Here is a 21,620-nt window from a genome sequence, read left to right as displayed (position 1 = left end):
CCTCATATGGGAGAGGCAGGCAGGGTCATGTAGGTGGAGGTGAGGAGAATCGAGCAGTAACTGCTGTAGAGGGTGGTCGGGCCTGGTATCGGGCTCTGTGGATAAAGTCACACTGTGTGCTGATGCGTGGTCCGCTGGTTCGCTTTGGGATCACCTTTACTTGGCTTCCTCTATACAGGGACTCATCTAAGGCTGGGAGAGTCCTTGCTGACTGAGAACTCTGTAGAAGCATTTTCTTGGGGGTGCCACTGAGCTTGTCACAAAGTCTGATCACACGGTTGACTGCACCACAGCCAGGCAAGTATGACTCGGCCGTGCTGGTGGACCAACTGAGCTGGACCAGGCTGAGCCCCCATCTTCCCCACAGACACGGTCACTGGGCTCATATTCACCTGCTTCTCTACCTCCTGCCATAGCTGCTGAAGCTTCTCAGCTTCCTCCTCCATATCCTTCAGCCGAGCTTTGATCACTGCCAGCTCTAAGTCTTTTGTCGTGCCCACCGGGTCCCTCTGGACCCGTCCTGGCTCCTCCTCCACCTCCTGGCTGCCCTGTGCTCCAGTCCTGGAGCGTGGGTGGGGGTGGTGGCAGCTGCTCCTCAGGCTCCAGTTGCAGGACTCCAGACCATCCCCACAGTCCCCTGCACTCTCAGAGGCCCCTCCCAGCTTCCCCACTGCACAGGGCACTAGATTGCTCTTTCCCACAGTCCCCTGCACACTCAGAGGCCCCTCCCAGCTTCCCCACTGCACAGTGCACTAGATTGCTCTTCCCCACAGTCCCCTGCACACTCAGAGGCCCCTCCCAGCTTCCCCACTGCACAGGGCACTAGATTGCTCTTCCCCACAGTCCCCTGCACACTCGGAGGCCCCTCCCATCTTCCCCACTGCACAGGGCACTAGATTGCTCTTCCCCACAGTCCCCTGCACACTTGGAGGCCCCTCCCAGCTTCCCCACTGCACAGTGCACTAGATTGCTCTTCCCCACAGTCCCCTGCACACTCAGAGGCCCCTCCCAGCTTCCCCACTGCACAGGGCACTAGATTGCTCTTCCCCACAGTCCCCTGCACACTCAGAGGCCCCTCTAAGCTTCCCCACTGCACGGGGCACTAGATTGCTCTTCCCCACAGTCCCCTGCACACTTGGAGGCCCCTCCCCAGCTTCCCCACTGCCTGGCCAGGAATGGTTTATCATAACAAGTGGAAAGGGATTGTCTGCTTTAATTCTTAAAAAAAGCAAATTCAATGTTCACTTTCAGTTATTGCATCTAGTACAATAGTGGAAAACTCAGGGTCATGGATAATTTGATCTCCACTAGACAAGGCACTCAGTTTTTGAATTTTAGTTTACTTCTTCTATAGAAGAGATATAATCATCACTGCCCTTCTATTCTAGAAAAATTTAAAGATACAATGAGATATATGTAAGACCTCTGAACAAACACTTCATAAACTTGTTATTTAAAATTATTTGTTGTATGGTGACAGAGAAATGGAGAGGGAAAGGGGAAATAGAGAAGGAAAAAGATGGGCAGGGGTAGATAGCATCATTGTTCTTTAAAGAGACTCTCATGCCTGAGACTCTGAAGTCCTAAATTCAGTCCCCCTCACCACCATAAGCCAAAGCTGAGCAGGGCTCTGGAAAAACAAAGAAAAGGAAAAAAGAAAGAAAGAAAGAAAGAAGGAAAGAAAGAATAAAGGAAGGAAGGAAAGGAAGAAAGGACAAAGAAAGGAAATCAGGAGCTGGTGAGATATCATAATGTTTATGCAAAAAAAAGAAAAAAGAAAAAACCTTAATGACTAAGGCACCAAAGGTCCCAGGTTCAAACCCCAGTAATAACCCCAGTGGAAAAAAGAAACAGAGCAAGCAAGAGAAAGAGAAGGAAAAGGAAGAAAGACATGGTAGAGTGTGCAGACACTGTGCCCTAGAGATAACTCTGTTGACAAAAAAAAAAAAAATTACTTGTTTGCCATGTAAGTCCAGAAGTATAATTTGTACATAATTGAGAAGATTTGATACATTTAGAAAATCTTTTTTAGGGCTGGTAAGATATTTTAATTAAAATAAAAATGAGATAGCATAATGGTTATGCAAACAACTTTCATGCCTAAGCCTCCAAGGTATCATGTTTAATTCCCAGCTCTACCACAAACCAGAGCTGAGCAGTGTTCTGTTAAAAAAGTAGGTAATAATAATAATTTTACATTAATCATTAACCAACGGAAATTTAAAATATGATCTGAAAAGCAAAAATTGGGCTAAAAAGCCTGGAGAGGAGCTGAGACCCCTTGAGTCCTCCTGGGCCTGCCAGCCCCTCCCCACTGTCCATGCCCTGTCTCTCTACTGCTGGACCCCAGTCAAGCTAAGGGACTCCCCGGTTCACTTAACTTCCTGACACAGTGGTTTGCAAGCTTTTGTCCTAGCCATTGCACCCAAATTCCAATATATATTTTATAGTGTAAAAACTTATACTACTGTATTGTTTTTTTATATTTATTTTATTTTATTTATTCCCTTTTGTTGCCCTTGCTGTTTTTTTTTTTGTTGTTGTTGTAGTTATTATTGTTGTTGTCGTTGTTGAATAGGACAGAGAGAAATGGAGAGAGGAGGGGAAGACAGAGAAGAGGAAAGAAAGACCTGCTTCACCCCCTGTGAAGTGACTCCCCTGCAGGTGGGGAGCCGGGGCTAGAACCAGGATCCTTACACCGGTCCTTGTGCTTTGCGCCACGTGCGCTTAACCCGCTGCGCTACAGCCCGACTCCCACTATTGTATTGTTTTTTATATTGGTGTATCTATCTGCTTTAATTTCCCGAAATAAAAGTTACTAGCAAAAAAAAATCAGGCTAGATTTACCTGCTACTGATGTTTAGGGTCCATATTAGCTACCAAAACTCTCAAGTAAGTATTTTTACAGGTGAGTATGTTCTGAGTTCCTCAGAAAGGAAAGATAATCCAGGAGAGGAAGTTTATCATTTTTTAATTTACCAAATACAGGCCTGTAAAGGAATCAGAAAATAGCAGAAGCCTAAACTTTAATTCTGTTCCATCCCTCCCCCCAAAAATACATATACTTTCTTCTAAGTAAGTAATGACATGCCTTAATAAAGCATTAGCCTGAGTGTCGGGTGGTAGCGAAGCAGGTTAAGTGCACATGGTTCAAAGTGCAAGGACCAGTCAGGATCCAGGTTCGAGCCCCCGGCTCCTCACCTGCAGGGGGGGGTCGCTTCACAGGTGGTGAAGCAGGTCTGCAGGTGTCTGTCTTTCTCTCCCCCTCTCTGTCTTCCCCTCCTCTCTCCATGTCTCTCTGTCCTATCCAACAACGATGACATTAATAACTACAACAATAAAACATAGCAACAAAAGGGAAAATTAATAAATAAATAAGACATTACCCTACTAAGCACGTGTAGCAGTGGTACCTAATGTCTAACATTTGGAAGGACTGTTCACTCTCATCATGTTGGTCAAACAGCAATGAAAAGCAAGACTTTCTCAGCCAGTGGACGAGAGCATTTTCAGTTATTCTGTGCTCCTATTTTGGTACTTTGCTGATAACAGATCCCCATTCCATTATACCTTTTTTTTTTTAGTTTATTTTTTCAATTATATCTTTTATTTATTTACTGGATAGAGACAGCTAGAAATCAAGGGGAGATGTGGGTGATAGAGAGGGAGAGAGACACCTGCAGCCCTGCTTCACCGCTTGCGAAGCTTCCCCTGCAAGTGGGCACCCAAGGTCCTTGCACATTGTAATGTGTGCGCTCAACCAGGTGCACCACCATCCAGTCCCTTATTGTACCATTATAGTAAACTGATATTAAATTTGTGAGCATCTTGAAAGGTTTATTTATTTTTATGAGATCAGAGTACCATTGGCATATGGCAGTGCTGGGTTTTGAACCTAGGGCCTCTGGGACTTCAAACATATGCAACAGGCTGACTGTGAAATGTTTTACTATCATGTAATGCCACAGGAATTATAAACTTTAAAATCACACTTTTAGCTTGTTGGGGTTATGATCTCCATAACTCTGAGCCTTAGGAGCTTACATGGAAAGCGCTTGGCTCCTGCCTGTGAAGTGTGGGTGCTGCTGCAGACTCTGCGGCACTTCAGAGTCTCCTGTATGTGGAAGGTAAAGAGCCTGGAGTTAGAAATCATGACTGGGCCTAAGTTATGCACACAACACAAGACAGCAGAAGATGGTCTCAGAGAAGAAAATGCCAAGGCGGTAACAGAGGGGTAAGATCCTTCCTGTGAAGGGAAGGACAACGAGGGGAACAGGAGACAGCTGACCATGATGCGGCTCTGATACCGCGATGGGCAGGAGAGGAAGGAAAGCGGAGAAAGCCGTAGATAGCCTGTGGTTCTGAAAAAGAAAGTGAGACGGTCACTTCAGCACTGGGCCACACTCTAACTACTGGCAGGAGCAAATCCTTGTATTCAGCAGTTCCAGAAAACTGTTTCCTCACTATGCGTCTGTGCCTTCTACTTTAGTAGGGCAGAAATGCCACATCCCCCCGCACACCCATTGTCCCTCCTCCCTTCGACTGAGATTCCCCTCCACGAGCCATCAGCCTCACCAAAGCACTGCTCCTCTCAACACCACGGGCCTGTGAAGGTTCCAACAGCTACTCCCAAACCTCTTTCCTTTCTTTTGGAAGCTTTTCTACCTGCTGGGATTTGTATATCCATTGATCACTTGCCTTTGCTGACAGTTGTGTGATAAACCTAGGATCCGAACCTGGATTTCTTCTTTTTTTTTTCCTTTTCTTTGTAAGGTTTTCTAGACCCAATTCCCTGTATAATCTCTTCCGGCCTAAATGTGTGGGAGCCATTATTCTCTGAAGCTAAACTCGACTCTAAAAGGTACTCAGCAATAAAGGAAGCTCCATGACTCATTTGGATAGAAGCTCCAAAGAAGCAGTAGTTTCCTCTTTTTAATTTTCGTTGACTTTAATGAGAAAGAAAGATACAGAGGGACACACAGAAAAACAGGAGTCCTGCTCAGCTCTGGCTGCTGGTGGTGCTAGGGATTGAACCTGGAACCTCAGAGCCTCAGGCATGAAAGTCTTCTGCAGAACCACTGTGCTGTCTCCCAGCCCAGGGCTGTTTCTTTTTTGTTTTTCTCCCTTGGAATTCCAAATGCCTACAACAGTGCTCAGCACAACTGCTCAGGAACTATTTGTGGAACTGTGGGTTAAGCCGGTGATTAAAATCTTGCTACATGATTAGCTGTCCATTGCTGCATAGCAGATACCCCAAATTTAGCAGATTCAAATATGACATTTATCATGGCCAGGGAGTTCACTCACAGGCAGAGTGCCAGATTTGCATCTGTCATTTCCTAGGTTCGATCCCTGTACTATATATGTCAAAATGGCACTGCAGCACCACCCCCACAAACTAGATAAAAGTCAATACATTTGCTCAACAACTTGTTTGGCTTTGTATGTTAGCTCTCTTTTCATCCACCAGGTTCCGGATGCCAGCATGATGCCGACCAGACTTCCCTGGACAGGCGACCCCACCAATGTGTCCTGGAGCCCTGCTTCCCCAGAGACCCACCCCACTAGGGAAAGAGAGAGACAGGCTGGGAGTGTGGATCCATCTGTCAACGCCCATGTTCAGCGGGGAAGCAATTCCAGAAGCCAGACCTTCCACCTTCTGCACCCACAATGCCCCTGGGTCCATACTCCCAGAGGGATAGAGAATAGGAAAGCTGTCAGGGGAGGGGAGGGGATAGAGAGTTCTGGTGGTGGGAATTGTGTGGAGTTGTAAGCCTCCTATCCTATGGTTTTGTTAATGTCTCCTTTCTTAAATAAAATAAATAAATAAATAAGTCAATACGTGTTGTTTCACTTTCCATGGGCCAGGGATCTGGGAGCTACTACTCTGGGTTGAGAACTCTCCCAAGATTGTACACAACTGACTGGGGGAGTGATGGTGGGAGAACCAAGCTGTATTCTGAAACTATACACTGAATGTCACTCAGACTCTTGAGTCAGAAACGCACGAGCAACTTAGCTGTTTGTCTCTCACAATTCTTAAACATAGCCCAAATAGGGGCTGTAATGGTCAATATTGTTATGCGTATGTTGCCACAAGTTTTAAGAGCTTTATTTATTAATAAGAGGAAAGAACAAGACATATTCTGGTATATGCAATGCCAGGGATCAAACTTGGGACCCCGTGCTTGAGTTCAACATTTCATCCACTGAACCAGCTCCCAGGTTGCTATTTTGTCATGATTTAAAAATAAATGCATAAACATAAGGAAGAAGTGGCATCCCATTATTTCTAACTTCTTTTTTCTTTTCTTTCTTTGTCCTGTCTTTCCTTCTTTTCTTTGTCTTCTTTCTTTCTTTCTTTGTCCTGTCTTTCCTTTTCTTTCTTTGTCCTTTGTCTTTCCTTCCTTCTTTCTTTGTCCTTTCTGTCTTTCCTTCTTTGTCCTTTCTGTCTTTCCTTCTTTCTTTGTCCTGTCTTTCCTTCTTTCTTTGTCCTTTCTGTCTTTCCTTTCTTTGTCCTTTGTCTTTCCTTCTTTCTTTGTCCTGTCTTTCTTTCTTTGTCCTTTCTGTCTTTCCTTTCTTTGTCCTTTCTGTCTTTCCTTCTTTCTTTGTCCTGTCTTTCCTTCTTTTCTTTCTTTGTCCTTTCTGTCTTTCCTTCTTTCTTTCTTTTTTGCCATCAGGTTTGTTGCTGGGACTCAGTTTGCACGACAAATCCACAACTCCTATTGGCCACTTCTCTCTCTCTCTCATCTTTCTTTAATTTGATAGGACAGAGAAAAAAAATGAGAAGGGATGAGGAAGAAAAAGGAAGAAAATACCTGCAGCACTGCTTCACAGCTTGTGACGTGACCCTCTGCAAGTGGGGCTCAGGGGCTCAACTCTGGGTCCTTCTGCATGTGAATGTGTGCACTAAGCCAGGCACACCACCATCTGGCCCTTCTGCTAACTTCTGTTAGCTGTAACTGACTATACAGCTATTAACTCAAGGCAGAGGCAATTCAGTTCTATTTCTTAAGAGTAACAAGGATATATATATGTGTGTGTGTGTGTAAATGTAAAAAGCAGCATATATTTTAGATATTTTTTAAGTTTGAAAATATGTACTATTTCCTTTCTTAAAATTATGTATTTATTTATTTGTTGGAGACAGCCAGAATTGAGAGGGAAGGGGGAGACAGAGAGAAAGACAGAGAGACACCAGTGCGCCACCAGCCAGGCCCTAAAAGTAGTTTATATTTTTAAGAACCACTATGTCCTTTAAAGTCTTCTATTCCAAAACACACAGAATTGCTATAAAATGAGAAACATAAGCTACTTGCACAAAGTACTTCTCACAAGTGATTTCCATAGATGGCCTTCATGAAGGCTGATTTTGGAGACAAAGATTGAGGCCTGGGAAGTGACTCAGTGAGTAAAACACACCCTTACCATCTGAGAGATACTGTGACCTGGAGTGTGACATGTCCGATGGATGGGACCTCAGTGAGATCTTTCAGTTCCGTGAGGACAACTACAGTGTGAACAGCACCTGGGATAGCAGCCTCTCTTCTTGCATGGTGCCGGTAAAGACAACCCAGACAGCTTCTTCAGCCAGAGCTGCATGCCGCCCAGGTGGCTCGAGAGACTGACTTGAGCCCCCAACACCATCTGCACATCTCCATGGAGAAGGATGGCAGACACAAATCCTTGGTGTGAGAATACCACGGACAGCAGCAAAAGAATACCACAGGTAGTGGAGTGGTGCTTTGATGCCTCCCTTTCTTTCAAAATACAGATTAAAGAGAAACAGGCTGGAAAAATAACTGGGCCAGAGAGGAGCTCAGCTGTAGTACTGCATGTACATACTCCAACGCTGTGTTAAATAAGTAAACAAAAGGCAAGGACAAATATTAATTCCTATGTTATCATTTAGTGCTATTTATACATGTGGGACTTGAACTCTTGGATAACTAACTACAGCAAATAAGATACTGATGATGGGATTAGCATGCATTTAAAATATTTCACTCAGGAGCTGGGAGACAGCTCACCTGGTAGGTGCAGTTTAGCATGTTCAGGGCCCAGGCTTGAGACCCATCTACCACTTTCCTGCCTTTGCCCCCCCCCCCACCTTAAGAAAAGAGCCTTCCAGGAGTGGTGGAATTGTACTGGTGTGAAGTACACATCAAATCAAATCAAATCAAATCAATTTCACCTAAATGCTGGTAAAATAGCTCACTTGGGCAGGTACTTCCTCTAAAACCCCGTTCCCAGAGCCTGGAGAAAACTGTGGTGTCTTCAGCTTTCTCCCTCGATCTGTCTCTGTCTCTCTCTTCCTGTCTAAAAAAGTCCCATTGAAACCACAGTGGTGACAAAAAGCAAAAAACCAAAATACACACACACACACACACACACACACACACACACACACACACACACACTGAGTGAAGAGCTTAAGTTCTCTCAGAAAAACAGATTCTACCTTTAATGATTTCAAAGCAAGTATCAGTACTTAAAGCACTGTATTTGAAGTTGTAGCCATACAACATAGGACATTTGTAATCTGTTCAAATTGCAACTCTAGGAGATCCAACTTTAATGACTAAGAGCATGAGAAGCATATTCTAGAAGCTTCTAAGTGAGTTCCTTGATTCTCACACATGAACTCCTTGGGCCTGCTGACCATAGGCTGGCACTGCTGTGCCCGTGGGCCCTGTGAAAGGTCGCGTGCTGCTGCTGCCAGAGCCGTCTGCCTAACACTGGACAGCACAGCCAAACATCTTGGTTCAGTTTGGTACAAAATCGCACAAGCTCATAATTCTGTATATTAAGGTTGTATGTAGTGAGAATACTCAAACAATATTTTCCTTTTAAAATAATATACTTTAATATATTAATACTTTAATATATTTTAATAACTTATTTGAAGTAATTAATTTTTTCTGTGTATGAGAATTTTTTTCTTTCTCTAATTTACTCATCTACTTCTACCTACATTTCCTTTCTCTTCTGATGATACCAAATGGTTTCCAATTTAAACTAACACTGCACAGGCTTTAAAATATTGTTTATATTTTTAAGAGCTTATTTATTATTTGATTTGATAGGATAGAGAGAAATTGAGAGGGGGAGGGGGAAACTGTGAAGGAGAAATAGACACTTTCACACCCAAAATGTGCAATAACTAATCTCAAAGAATATACTGACAGCAAAATGATAATATTAGGGGATATTAACATACCACTTATGGCAAGAGACAGATCATCTGGCTAAAAATGCAAAGATCTAGTGGTCAAAAATGAAGCAATAAGTAAAGTAGACTTAACAGAAGAAACTTCTTCCCAAATGCGCGCGCACACACACACACAATACTGAAAAACAAAAACAAGACACTTGTAGTTCTGCTTCACCACTCATGATGCTTCCCCCTACAGATGAGGAATAGGAGTTTGAACCCAGGTCCTTACGTGTGGTAACATTGTGTGCTCAAGCGCCTAGCCCTGTATATGTCTCTTCTTCCTTCCTCTTTTTCCTTTCCAGAGTTTTACAGAAGAGCTGTAGCTATTTCTCAATTTTAAACAGTTGCTCCCTGGTGGAAACTAATTGACAATAAACAAACACATGCATACACTCTAGTTTTCCTTTTCTATGCTACTTGGCATGCTTATAGGTCAGCCTCCTTCATGGGACTACAAAATTTTATCAAAAGTTATATATAAAATATAACTGACTTTTACCAAATGAGGATTTCTCTATATCAGGTTGTAAAGACAGAAATTTTCTCCTATCCTTGGCTCTTCTCAAGGTTAAGCAATCAAATGAGCATGAGATGTATTCAAAGGAGAAAAGAACACATTTAACTACATACACATGCAGGTCTCCATGGATGTGAATTCTAAAGCCGACAGGGACAAATAACCCAAAATGGGACAGGAACCCACTCTTCTTGGAGCTTCAGGAAGAGAGAGGGGAACTTACCTGAGGCCCAGGTGAGCTATAATCAGATACCTTCCCTGCCATTGGCAAGCAATCCCACCTCTATTTATGATTTTAAATATAATTGCTGATAAAAAGTACCAGTTCGGGGCTGGGTGGTGGCATACCGGGCTGAGTGCACAATGCTCAAGGATCCAGGTTCAAGCCCCCAGTCCCTACCTGCAGGAGGAAAGCTGTGAAGGAGGAAAGCTTGTGAAAGTGGTGAAGCAGTGTTGCAGGTGTCTCTGTTCATGCTCCCTGTCTACCACTGCATTCCCTCTCCATTTCTGGCTCTCTATCCAATAAATAAATAAATATAATACCAAAAAAATTAAAAAAATTTTGAAGTACCAGCTCTAGATAACATCCCTACTTTTCATAGTTTTGTGCAGTTAGTAACACAACTTTCCTGTGGGCCCATGAGACCTCAGCTGACCACAGCTCAAAATGTGCCACATGTCAAAGTGAGGTGTGCAGAGGACCTGTGTTGGGTGCCGTGGGGGCCCATCCTCCTGGGGGCTTCCTCCTGCTGCACTTTCCCCAGATCACTTCTCGTTATGAAATTCTTTGCTTCTCCCTCTTGTCTTCCTTTTCTCATCTTCTTTACTGGGGCTAAGGGGTTTGACAGTGTTTCCTTTTGGTGGTCACCAATACTTCTACCCTCAAAGTTACCCAATTGCCGTTTCTCTTCTTCCTCTCCCCTCCTCTCCCTATATGAGGACTAGCCTTTGGGTTGGGGAGGTTCTGTTAGAAGTGAACTAAAGTGCCGGGCTAGCTTCTCGGGTGGGAGAGAGAGACAACCAGGGACTCATGGCTGAGTGGTACGCAGTTCAGTCTTTATTCATGTGGAACGCAGGGCAATATCTAAGCTATCACAATCCTGTCCTTCTATATCCTGAGGCGGAAGAGTCAGGTCTGAAGAGGATGTACGTAGGATAGGGGGTGGGGAGAGGGAAAAAGCGTGCAAAACAGTGAGGATTAAACCAGTGCCCTGGAGGCAGGGTGGTGCTTAGTTAATAGTGGTTATGTGTTGTTAAAATTTCTGAGGCTCTTGCCGGGCCGGCTAGCTTCACGGTGGTGAACAGAGACGCGGAGACAACGGCTGGGAAGGGCAGCTGTATTTCTTTATTCAGGAACAACGATTCACAAACTAAGACAAACTAATCACCAAACAGAACTCTGCTGTCTCTTTGCGGCGGCGCAAGCACTCTCTCTTTTACTCTGGAACTCAGGAACCCTCTCCCTTACTCTCGAACTCAGAAACTCTCGCACTCTCGCATTCTCGCACTCTCGAACTCCGGAACTCAGGAACTCTGTCTCTCTGGCACTCTCTCTTACTCTGTAACCCTGAAACTCTCGAACTCAGGAACTCAGGAACTCTGGCACTCTCGAACTCAGGAACTCTCTCCCTTACTCTCGAACTCATGAACTCTCGTACTCGGGAACCCTCTGAAACTCTGGCACACTGGAACTCTCTCTTACTCTGTAACCCTCAAACTCTCGAACTCTGGAACTCAGGAACTCTCGGACTCATGAACTCAGGAACCCTCCCTCAGGGTTCCTTGGGGCGGGGCCAAGCAGGCCCGCGAAATTAATTGGACTGATCCAATTCTCTTGGTTTGGGGAGGGCTAGAACAAACCAATGTAACGCATACGACAATTCCCCCTTTTCTTTTTAACTAAATGACTATAGTATCAAGGGTGTGGGGTGAACAGAAACATATATAACAAAAACCAGCATGTTGCCAAGGGAAGGCCTGAGGGGGCCATATCTGAAAAAAAAAAATTTCTTGCCTCTGGGGGGCTACTTGCCTCGACGGGCAATTGCATGGGGGCGGGGAACGGCCTAGGGTCCCACAGGCAGCTGGCTGCAACTTACTTACTATGAAACAAAACTTGTTATTAGCATATCTACTGCAGGATCCAACGTTTCTAATAGAGAAGGAATTTGAGACTTTTACATATCAACAACGTCTTTTAACCTTTTGTTACACCCATTCAAGATGGAGACACACCCTAGGTGTGGGCCGGAGAGGAAACCTCAGGCATGAGAATAATTAGCATAGCCATTGTGCGATCTACCATTTCTAATAGAGAAGGTAGTGTTTTACATATCAACAAGTCTATTTAACCTTTTGTTTAGACCAACTTAGTTGAAATATATTGATTGTTAACTAATTTTTACCTCAGACTTTAAATGTAAGTTAATTTTTATCTTTATGAGAATTACGTTGAAAACCTTTTTCATTTATCTTTGACTAGTAAGAATTTAGCCTTAAAGCTACTGTTTACCAAACTTTAAACATACACATAAACATAGTCATTAATACACGAGGAGAGAAACCTTTGTTACGAAGACATGTCATTTTAAACACGAATTTAAATCTATATTGTCTTAGTTGTTGGGGGGGGGGTTCACCATCCGGAGGTGGCTTCCCGCGCAGCTCCACTTCTAGGAATTGCAGGTTGCGATCTCTGCACAAATCTCTGCGTACTCCAGCTTGTCTGTCTTCAGACCGGACCGGCGGCTGGAGATCTCGTGTGCCCAGTTTTGGCAGGGAGCCCGGGGGTCCGGGAGGCCCGGGATGGTTCCAGAATTCATAGAAAGAGGGCAGGCAGGCCATCTTTGTAGAAGGCGTGAGCCTAGGTGCCCAGGGGTGGCGGCCATGATAGAACGCCGCGGCCCTGCCCCATGGCCCTGCCATGTCTGCTGCCCTGTTCGCAGTGGCCGAGCAGCGTGGAGGGATCACGCGTCCAGTGCCCTGCACCACGCGGTGGAGAGCCGGCTCCTGTGGGCTGGCCTCAGGCTCCAGCATGTTGGCATCGGGCTCCAGCATGTTGGCCTCAGGCTCCAGCATGTTGACATCGGGCTCCAGCATGTTGGCATCGGGCTCCAGCATGTTGGCATCGGGCTCTAGCGTACTGGCATCGGGCTCTTGCATGGTGGTGTAGGCCTCCTGCGGGCTGCGGGGCTGCGGGGTTGCTGGCGCGGTGCGCGGGGTTGTCTGGGCGCAGCCGGCTGGCTGGCTGTTTGACCAGGTGGAAACAGCAGCTCCGCGCCTTGCCTCCCGCCCGCTGGCTCTTCCCGCTGGCTGTTCTGAGTTCGCCCGAGCGAGTGGAAACCACAGAGTGGTCCAGAGATAAATGTTCCAGAAACAGCAAAACAGTCTCGTGAAGAAAGAGCAGAGGCCTTTGGAGATCTCTTCACAAGCAGAAGAGAAGGCCATCGTGCATAGGTAGCCAAATTGTCTTTACTTATCTGAGAGATGCGCAGGTCAGGTCCACGTGGGTGCCATTTGTTGTTAAAATTTCTGAGGCTCTTGCCGGGCCGGCTAGCTTCACGGTGGTGAACAGAGACGCGGAGACAACGGCTGGGCAGGGCAGCTGTATTTCTTTATTCAGGAACAACGATTCACAAACTAAGACAAACTAATCACCAAACAGAACTCTGCTGTCTCTTTGCGGCGGCGCAAGCACTCTCTCTTTTACTCTGGAACTCAGGAACCCTCTCCCTTACTCTCGAACTCAGAAACTCTCGCACTCTCGCACTCTCGAACTCCGGAACTCAGGAACTCTGTCTCTCTGGCACTCTCTCTTACTCTGTAACCCTGAAACTCTCGAACTCAGGAACTCAGGAACTCTGGCACTCTCGAACTCAGGAACCCTCTCCCTTACTCTCGAACTCATGAACTCTCGTACTCGGGAACCCTCTGAAACTCTGGCACACTGGAACTCTCTCTTACTCTGTAACCCTCAAACTCTCGAACTCTGGAACTCAGGAACTCTCGGACTCATGAACTCAGGAACCCTCCCTCAGGGTTCCTTGGGGCGGGGCCAAGCAGGCCCGCGAAATTAATTGGACTGATCCAATTCTCTTGGTTTGGGGAGGGCTAGAACAAACCAATGTAACGCATACGACAGTTATGTAAATAGAATACAGTGTTAAGCAGGGGGGATTAAACCAATGAAACAGAAGGGGTCTTAGAAGTAGAATTTAGAAGCAGACCAACACTAGAGGACAGGACATTTAGTCTTAAAGGGTTCTACTTGCGACTCTAAACAAAGTGTAGTTTCTTCAGATGAGCATTTGCAGATTTCCTCAGATTTTAAGGAGGCAAACACACAAGACTTTAAATAATTTACCTGCTAAATGACTGCACATGTAAGGCAAAGATAAAGAGAGTAGAAGCAGAACTCCTACTAACAGAAAAGGAAGGCAATATTAAAAATAAGGAAGAGAGAGAGAAAAGAAGAAATGGAAAAGAATGGATGCAGCGGTTCCCACACTTCCTACATTTCTCCCCATTTTTTGCTCAATATGATTGTTTGCTACAGAGGGACACATGTCAATCTTCATTACTTGAGGCTGATTACTTCTAAGACTCAACTGATCCCAAAGATGCAAAAGGAACAAGGTCTTTTTTCTACTATCTTATAGGTCTGGAGGTAAGTCTGGGAGGGCAGCACTACCCTGGGAGGCTGGAGCACTCACCCTGAGTTTAAACAGCATTTGTGAAGAAACCAAACTACAAGCAGAGCTGATTAAGATAAATAGAAACTACAAAGATTGTGATCCAACAATAATGGATGTAGCAAACTGTATGGGCATGTTTACAGTACACATATTTTTGGTTATTTGCGATTCACAATAAATGTGAGGTTTCCTAGTGTGGTTAGTAGGGTTGGAATAATGTAAAAGCAGTTACTCTCTGTTAAAGCACATGGCGAAGCAACTTCCAGATTCTTTGTCCAAATCAACCCGATTCATTTTTATCTTTTACTTTTACAGGTCATCATATCTCTAAATATCTTTCACCTACAGTGCTTCTCCCCCTCCCCCCCATGAATTCAAATGAGAACAAGTGATGAGGGGGCTGACTTTAGGTTGGTATGCTAATAAAACTCAGATTTCTTTGTCTTCCATCAAGGTTTCTGCTTGGGTGCAGTATATGCAGAATGAATCCTAGTGGCCAGTCTTTTTTAAAATTTTTATTGCTACTTGATAGGACAGAGACAAACTGAGAGGTAAGGAGGACACAGAGACACCTGTAGCCCTGCTTTACTGTTCATGAATCTTCCTCCCATCCTGCAGGTGGAGAGCAAGGGCTTGAACCTGGGTCCTAGTGCATGGTAATATGTTCACTCAACTAGGTGCACCAGTGTCCAGCCTTTCGTAAATAACTTTAAATGACCAGAAAATACCTACTCTGATGCACAAGAAATGGGGGTTTTAGTCATATTAGTCTAAAGGTTATTCTGCAGCTGTAGTGGTCTTAAACAATCTCCATTATTTAATGTAAAGTTCCTGCTGCAGACACTGAAGGCCATAGAGGGTTTGCTCCAGACCATGGTTGTTGGCACTGCCTTCACGGTCATATCAGCACATGACTATGAAGCTTACAAGGGAAAGGAACAGTGTGGAGGACTCAAGCTAAATGCTCCTCACAGCTCTAGCTCACCCTGGTGGCAATGAAAAAGTAAAAAAAAAAAATGTGAAAACTGAAACAAGAATTCTCTTACAAACACTTGACTTTGCATGAGCTGACTCTGCAACCTCCTTCCATGTTTTTTTTAATAAAAAGGAAACATTGACCAAACCATAGGATAAGAGGGGTACAACTCCACACAGTCCCCCACCCCCCAAACTCCATGTCTCATCCTCTCCCCTGACAGCTTTCCTATTCTTTATCCCTCTGGGAGTATGGACCCAGGATCACTGTGGGGATGCAGAAGGTGGGAGGTCTGGCTTTTGTAATTGCTTCCCCACTGAACATGGGCGTTGGCAGGTTGATCCATACCCCCAGTCTGCCTCTCTCTTTCCCTAGTGGAGAAGGGCTCTGGGGAGTCGGGGTCCAGGACACATTGGTGGGGTTGCCTGTCCAGGGAAGTCTGGTTGGCATCATGGTAGCATCTGGAACCTGGTGGCTGAAAAGAGAGTCAACAACAACAATAACTACAACAAAAAAAAGGGCAACAAAGGGAAAATAAATAATAAAAAAATAGGGGGTAGATAGCATAATGGTTATGCAAAGAGACTCTCATGCCTGAGGCTTCGAAGTCCCAGGTTCAATCCCCCGCACCACCATAAGCCAGAGCTGAGCAGTGCTCTGGTATTTCTCTGTCTTTCTCTCTCAAAAATGAATAAATAAAATACTTTAAAAAATAAATTAATTAAAAAATGAAAAACAGGGTTACTGCTAGGGCTCAGTAGTGGCACTACGAATCCACTGCTCCCTGTGGACATTTTTTTCCTTTTTATTTTTTATTTGATAGGCCAGACAGAAAGGGGGGGGTGATGATAAGGAGAAAAACACCTGCAGACCAGCTTCACCACTTTGCCACTGCAGGTGGGGAGAAGCTTAAACTTGGTCCTTGCACATGATCACGTATTCTTAACTAAATACACCATCACATGGCCCCCAGATGAGTATTCATTCATATGAAAAGTCATGTATCTTGATACATCAATTTTATATAATTTGACAGTCTGTCCTTATTAAATACTGCTTTTCCCACAAAAGCCAAGACTAAGCTTGGCTTTTGTATATACAAGTGCTTCAGTAACTTTTTTCCCCGTTCAATTTCCTTTCACTAAATTGTTGAAGGAATTGCACCAAAGTAAAAGATTCTGGCAGGGAGGGAGTTCAGAGGACCTAGTGGGGGTTGAATTGTTCTGTGGAAAACTGAGAAATGTTACACATGTACAGACTACTGTATTTTATTGTTGACTGTAAACCATTAATCTCCCCAATAAAGAAGAAAAGGGGGCTAGGGTAGATAGCATAATGGTTATGCAGACTGTCATGCTTCCTGATGCTCCAAAGTCCCAGGTTCATTCCCCTGCACCACCATAGAAAAGGAAGAAGAAGAGGAGGAGGAAGAAGAAAGAAAGAAACATTGAAGAAAAAAATTGATTCCTAATAGGGCCAATGTTCACATATTCTCTGGGTTTTTTCCCACACTCAAAAGACATACAGATTGGCTGTTGATGAACTGAGTGTGTGTGAACGTGCCTTGGAGTGTAATGGTTCACAGCTAGTTTTAGTCATTTCCTGAAGGGCAGAGCCCAGGGCCTTGTGTATGCATGGTACTACTACTGAGTGTCCTCCTTAGGCCGCTTCTTTTTTACTCTACTTCTTAGAAATGGGGTTGTAGAGAGAGACTTGGAGAGGAGACACTCCACTACTCATGGTGCTAGCTCTCAAATGCAGTGTCTCCTGCAAGGTGACATGAGCTGCTGGAATAGATCCCAAGCAACCGAGAACCTGGAATAAGGTGGAGAAATGGATGTATACAAATGACTAAAGCATTAGGAGTATTTTGGGTATTTAACTAGAGATGTGATTTATTTATTTTTGTCACCAGCAATGCATCTAGGAGAAACTCTTTCTATGTATAAATTGACCTGTGGTAAATTTGAAGTCATCTTGTTTATAGCTGCAATCCTTAAGGACTCAACCACAGTGTAAGTGAAGACTTACTGTGTGGTGCAAATTAGACACCAGAGCAGCACTGTAAAGAGTGCAGGTCTGGGGAGAGAAGCCAGTATTAGATAATGCCAAGAGCATGAGATCTACATGATTGCACTTCCAGAAGCCCTATACTCCACCCCAGTACCACAAGCCAGAGTTTAGTGTGCTTTCGTAAATATAAACAACTTTTTAAAAAAGGTAGGGGAACCCTGTGTTCACTGAATATTTATTTTGGCCTGGGCACCGCTCAGCCGTAGCCTCTCTGGTGCTGGGGGATCAAACCTTGCATTATTTTTTAATTATATTTTATTTATTTTCCCTTTTGTTGCCCTAGTTTTATTGTTGTAGTTACTATTGTTGTAGTTACTTATGGTGTCATTGTTGGATAGGACAGAGAGAAATGAAGAGAGGAGGGGAAGACAGAGATGGGGAGAGAAAGACAGACACCTGCAGACATGCTTCACCGCCTGTGAAGCGACTCCCCTGCAGGTGGGGAGCCGGGGACCCGAACCGGGATCTTTAGCCACTGGTCCTTGCACTTTGCGCCACGTGTGCTTAACCCGCTGCGCTACCGCCCGACTCCCAAACCTTGCATTATTTAATGAGTTTCACCTAGCAAGAGTTCTGAGTGGAACTACCTAAGGACAGAGACCAGAGTGGAGAGAAACACCCAGTCATGAAACTGAAATCCTGGGACACTCGAGCATCTGCAACTTAGAAAAAGTGAAGCAAGGAGGTGAAGAGCAGCCACTCGGGCGGGAAGAGAAGCACAAGGCAGAAGGGAACCTAAGTCGGCGAGGGGGTGAGGAGCAGCCACTCGGGCGGGAAGAGAAGCACAAGGCAGAAGGGAACCTGAGGAGGCGAGGAGGTGAGGAGCAGCCACTCGGGCGGGTAGAGAAGCACAAGGCAGAAGGGAACCTGAGGAGGCGAGGGGGTGAGGAGCAGCCACTCGGGCGGGAAGAGAAGCACAAGGCAGAAGGGAACCTGAGGAGGCGAGAAGGTGAGGAGCAGCCACTCGGGCGGGAAGAGAAGCACAAGGCAGAAGGAAACCTAAGTCGGCGAGGAGGTGAGGAGCAGCCACTCGGGCAGGAAGAGAAGCACAAGGCAGAAGGGAACCTGAGGAGGCGAGGAGGTGAGGAGCAGCCACTCGGGCGGGAAGAGAAGCACAAGGCAGAAGGGAACCTAAGTCGGCGAGGAGGTGAGGAGCAGCCACTCGGGCGGGAAGAGAAGCACAAGGCAGAAGGGAAACTGAGGAGGCGAGGAGGTGAGGAGCAGCCACTCGGGTGGGAAGAGAAGCACAAGGCAGAAGGGAACCTGAGGAGGCGAGGAGGTGAGGAGCAGCCACTCGGGCAGGTAGAGAAGCACAAGGCAGAAGGGAACCTGAGGAGGCGAGGAGGTGAGGAGCAGCCACTCGGGCGGGTAGAGAAGCACAAGGCAGAAGGGAACCTAAGTCGGCGAGGAGGTGAGGAGCAGCCACTCGGGCGGGAAGAGAAGCACAAGGCAGAAGGGAACCTGAGGAGGCGAGAAGGTGAGGAGCAGCCACTCGGGCGGGAAGAGAAGCACAAGGCAGAAGGGAACCTGAGGAGGCGAGGAGGTGAGGAGCAGCCACTCGGGTGGGAAGAGAAGCACAAGGCAGAAGGGAACCTAAGTCGGCGAGGGGGTGAGGAGCAGCCACTTGGGCAGGAAGAGAAGCACAAGGCATAAGGGAACCTGAGGAGGCGAGGAGGTGAGGAGCAGCCACTCGGGCGGGAAGAGAAGCACAAGGCAGAAGGGAACCTGAGGAGGCGAGGAGGTGAGGAGCAGCCACTCGGGTGGGAAGAGAAGCACAAGGCAGAAGGGAACCTAAGTCGGCGAGGGGGTGAGGAGCAGCCACTTGGGCAGGAAGAGAAGCACAAGGCATAAGGGAACCTGAGGAGGCGAGGAGGTGAGGAGCAGCCACTCGGGCGGGAAGAGAAGCACAAGGCAGAAGGGAACCTAAGTCCGTGAGACAGACAGCTTCGCGCATCACCTGCTGTGTCAGGTCTCCTTGGCAAGTGAGTAAGTCTGAGAAATAAAACTGGATTTGAAGCACCCAAGGGTGCCAATAGTCTTGGGGAGTGCGTGGATGAAGACTAGTTTGTGTGCTCAACAAAGCGGCAGACATGGAGGCAGGTGCTTGCACGAGAAAGCAGACCAGTGTGGAGGGAGTTAAGGTGAAGAATTTGCTTTTCAAAAAGGCCTCTACGTTGGCAGAAGTGACCCAGCTGAGGGACATATGCAGAGGGCAACCTGCAGGACGACAACGACGGCCCCGCCCGTCACTATCTTTCTTGCCTTGTTCTCCCCACTATGAAATCTCCCATTCTGCAGCCTGGGCGGCTGTGGATGTTAGAACCTGAAATATGGAGAAGGCTCCTCCACGCCACGTTTGCTAGAATGGCACTCTGCTGCAGTCTTCTCTCAATGATAAGTAAGTTTTTGGACAAGGCAATGTACTTTCAAGCATGAGGTCTCAAGTTCAATCCCTGGCACTCTCCCCTTTTTATTAATACAAAAAAAAAAAGAGGGGGGTGGGTGAGTAGCCTGACGCTCCAATGTCCCAAGTTCAACCTCCCTTCCCCCACAAGCTACAGCTGAGTAGAGTGGGGCAGCGGGTACCCCATTGAGCGTGGGAATTATCATGTATAAGGACCTGGGTTCAAACCTCCAGTCCCCACTTACCGGGAGTGGAGGGAGCTTCCCAAGTGGTGAGGGAGTCTATCTCTTCCTACCCTCTCAATTGCTCTTGGGGCTACTAGATAATAAAAATAAATTAATTCCATTTTGTGCAGACACTTGCAGGACTTTCCTCTTGCTAGACAGAATACTTGCAAGTCACTGAACCTTACAGGCAATTAGAGCTTCACATTGATTGACAGAATTTTATACACCTATGTCCATAGCAGCACAATTCATAATAGCTAAAACCTGGAAGCAACCCAGATGCCCTACAACAGATGAGTGGCTGAGCAAGCTGTGGTCTAGATACACCATGGAATACTACGCAGCTATCAAGAACAATGAACCCACCTTCTCTGACCCATCTTGGACGGAGCTAGAAGGAATTATGTTAAGTGAGCTAAGTCAGAAAGACAAAGACGAGTATGGGACGACCCCACTCATCAACAGAAGTTGAGAAAGAACGGAAAGGGAAACTCAAAGCAGGATCTGACTGAATTTAGAGCAGGACACCAAGCTCCTGGGTGGACGGGATGGGACACGGTCTTGTGGTGATGGGAATGGTGTTTATGTACACTCCTATCAACTTGTAGTCATATAAATCACTATGTAAGTAATATGAGGGGAAAACTGACAGACTGTCTCAAACTTCGTGAAGCTGTCTTTTTAATATACTGAGTCTGATATGCTGACTCTCTCATAAGCCTAGACCAGGGAGAAAGGAAGCACCGGGGGCAAAGCTCTATACAAGTAAGGTCAAAGGACATACACTGCGGTGATGGGGTGTATGATACAGAAAATCCTAACAAAGGGGATTTTCAAAGTTAACCCAATCGCCAAATAATGTGCTTTTCTCCTCACTGAGCTCACCGGTCACTCGGCGCGGCTTGTCGGGAAAGCGCGGGTCCCGCAGCGACCGCCGTCACATCGCCGCCCCGCAGCCCCGGGACCCCGCAGCCCCGGGACCCCCGCAGCCCCCGTTCCCCGCAGCCCCCGCCCCCGCCCCCAAGCGCCGCGGCGACCGCGTGACGGTGCGGCCCGGCCCCCACACCGAGACGGGACGGGGAGGCGCTCACTCTCCGTCCGCCCCAGGACCCGGGCTCCCAGCAAGGGCGCCACCACCGCCGGCCCGTCTAGTCCGCGGGGCTGAGGGTAGGGCGGGCGGCTGCGCAGGCGCGGGGCTGAGGGTAGAGCGCGCGGTTGCGCAGGCGCGGGGCTGAGGGTAGGGCGCGCGGCTGCGCAGGCGCGGGGCTGAGGGTAGGGCGGGCGGCTGCGCAGACGCGGGGCTGAGGGTAAGGCGCGCGGCTGCGCAGGCGCGGGGCTGAGGGTAGAGCGCGCGGCTGCGCAGGCGTGGGGCTGAGGGTAGGGCGCGCGGCTGCGCAGGCGCGGGGCTGAGGGTAGGGTGGGCGGCCGCAAAGGCTTGGGATCGCGGGCACGGTGTGCGCCTGCGCAGTCCTGGGGTTGACTGCACGGCGCGCGCCTGCGCAGGCTGGGGGT

General features: G+C 46.8%; 1 protein-coding gene across 1 annotated transcript; it reads left to right on the top strand.

Annotated features, from left to right (window-relative positions):
* The first annotated feature begins 7,460 nt into the window (after positions 1 to 7,460).
* On the top strand, positions 7,461 to 19,130 carry LOC132538977 (paralemmin-3-like). Its single transcript, XM_060192542.1, has 3 exons — positions 7,461 to 7,562; positions 8,668 to 8,726; positions 18,131 to 19,130. Exons 1-3 carry the CDS (start codon positions 7,461 to 7,463, stop codon positions 19,128 to 19,130), a joined length of 1,161 nt encoding a protein of 386 aa, XP_060048525.1.
* The last annotated feature ends 2,490 nt before the right edge of the window (positions 19,131 to 21,620 follow it).

Source organism: Erinaceus europaeus, chromosome 6, assembly GCF_950295315.1.
Source record: "Erinaceus europaeus chromosome 6, mEriEur2.1, whole genome shotgun sequence".
In the NCBI taxonomy this organism is placed as follows: Eukaryota; Metazoa; Chordata; class Mammalia; order Eulipotyphla; family Erinaceidae; genus Erinaceus; species Erinaceus europaeus.
Note: the sequence above shows the minus strand (reverse complement) of the source record. Positions and strands in the feature narration are given on the sequence as shown.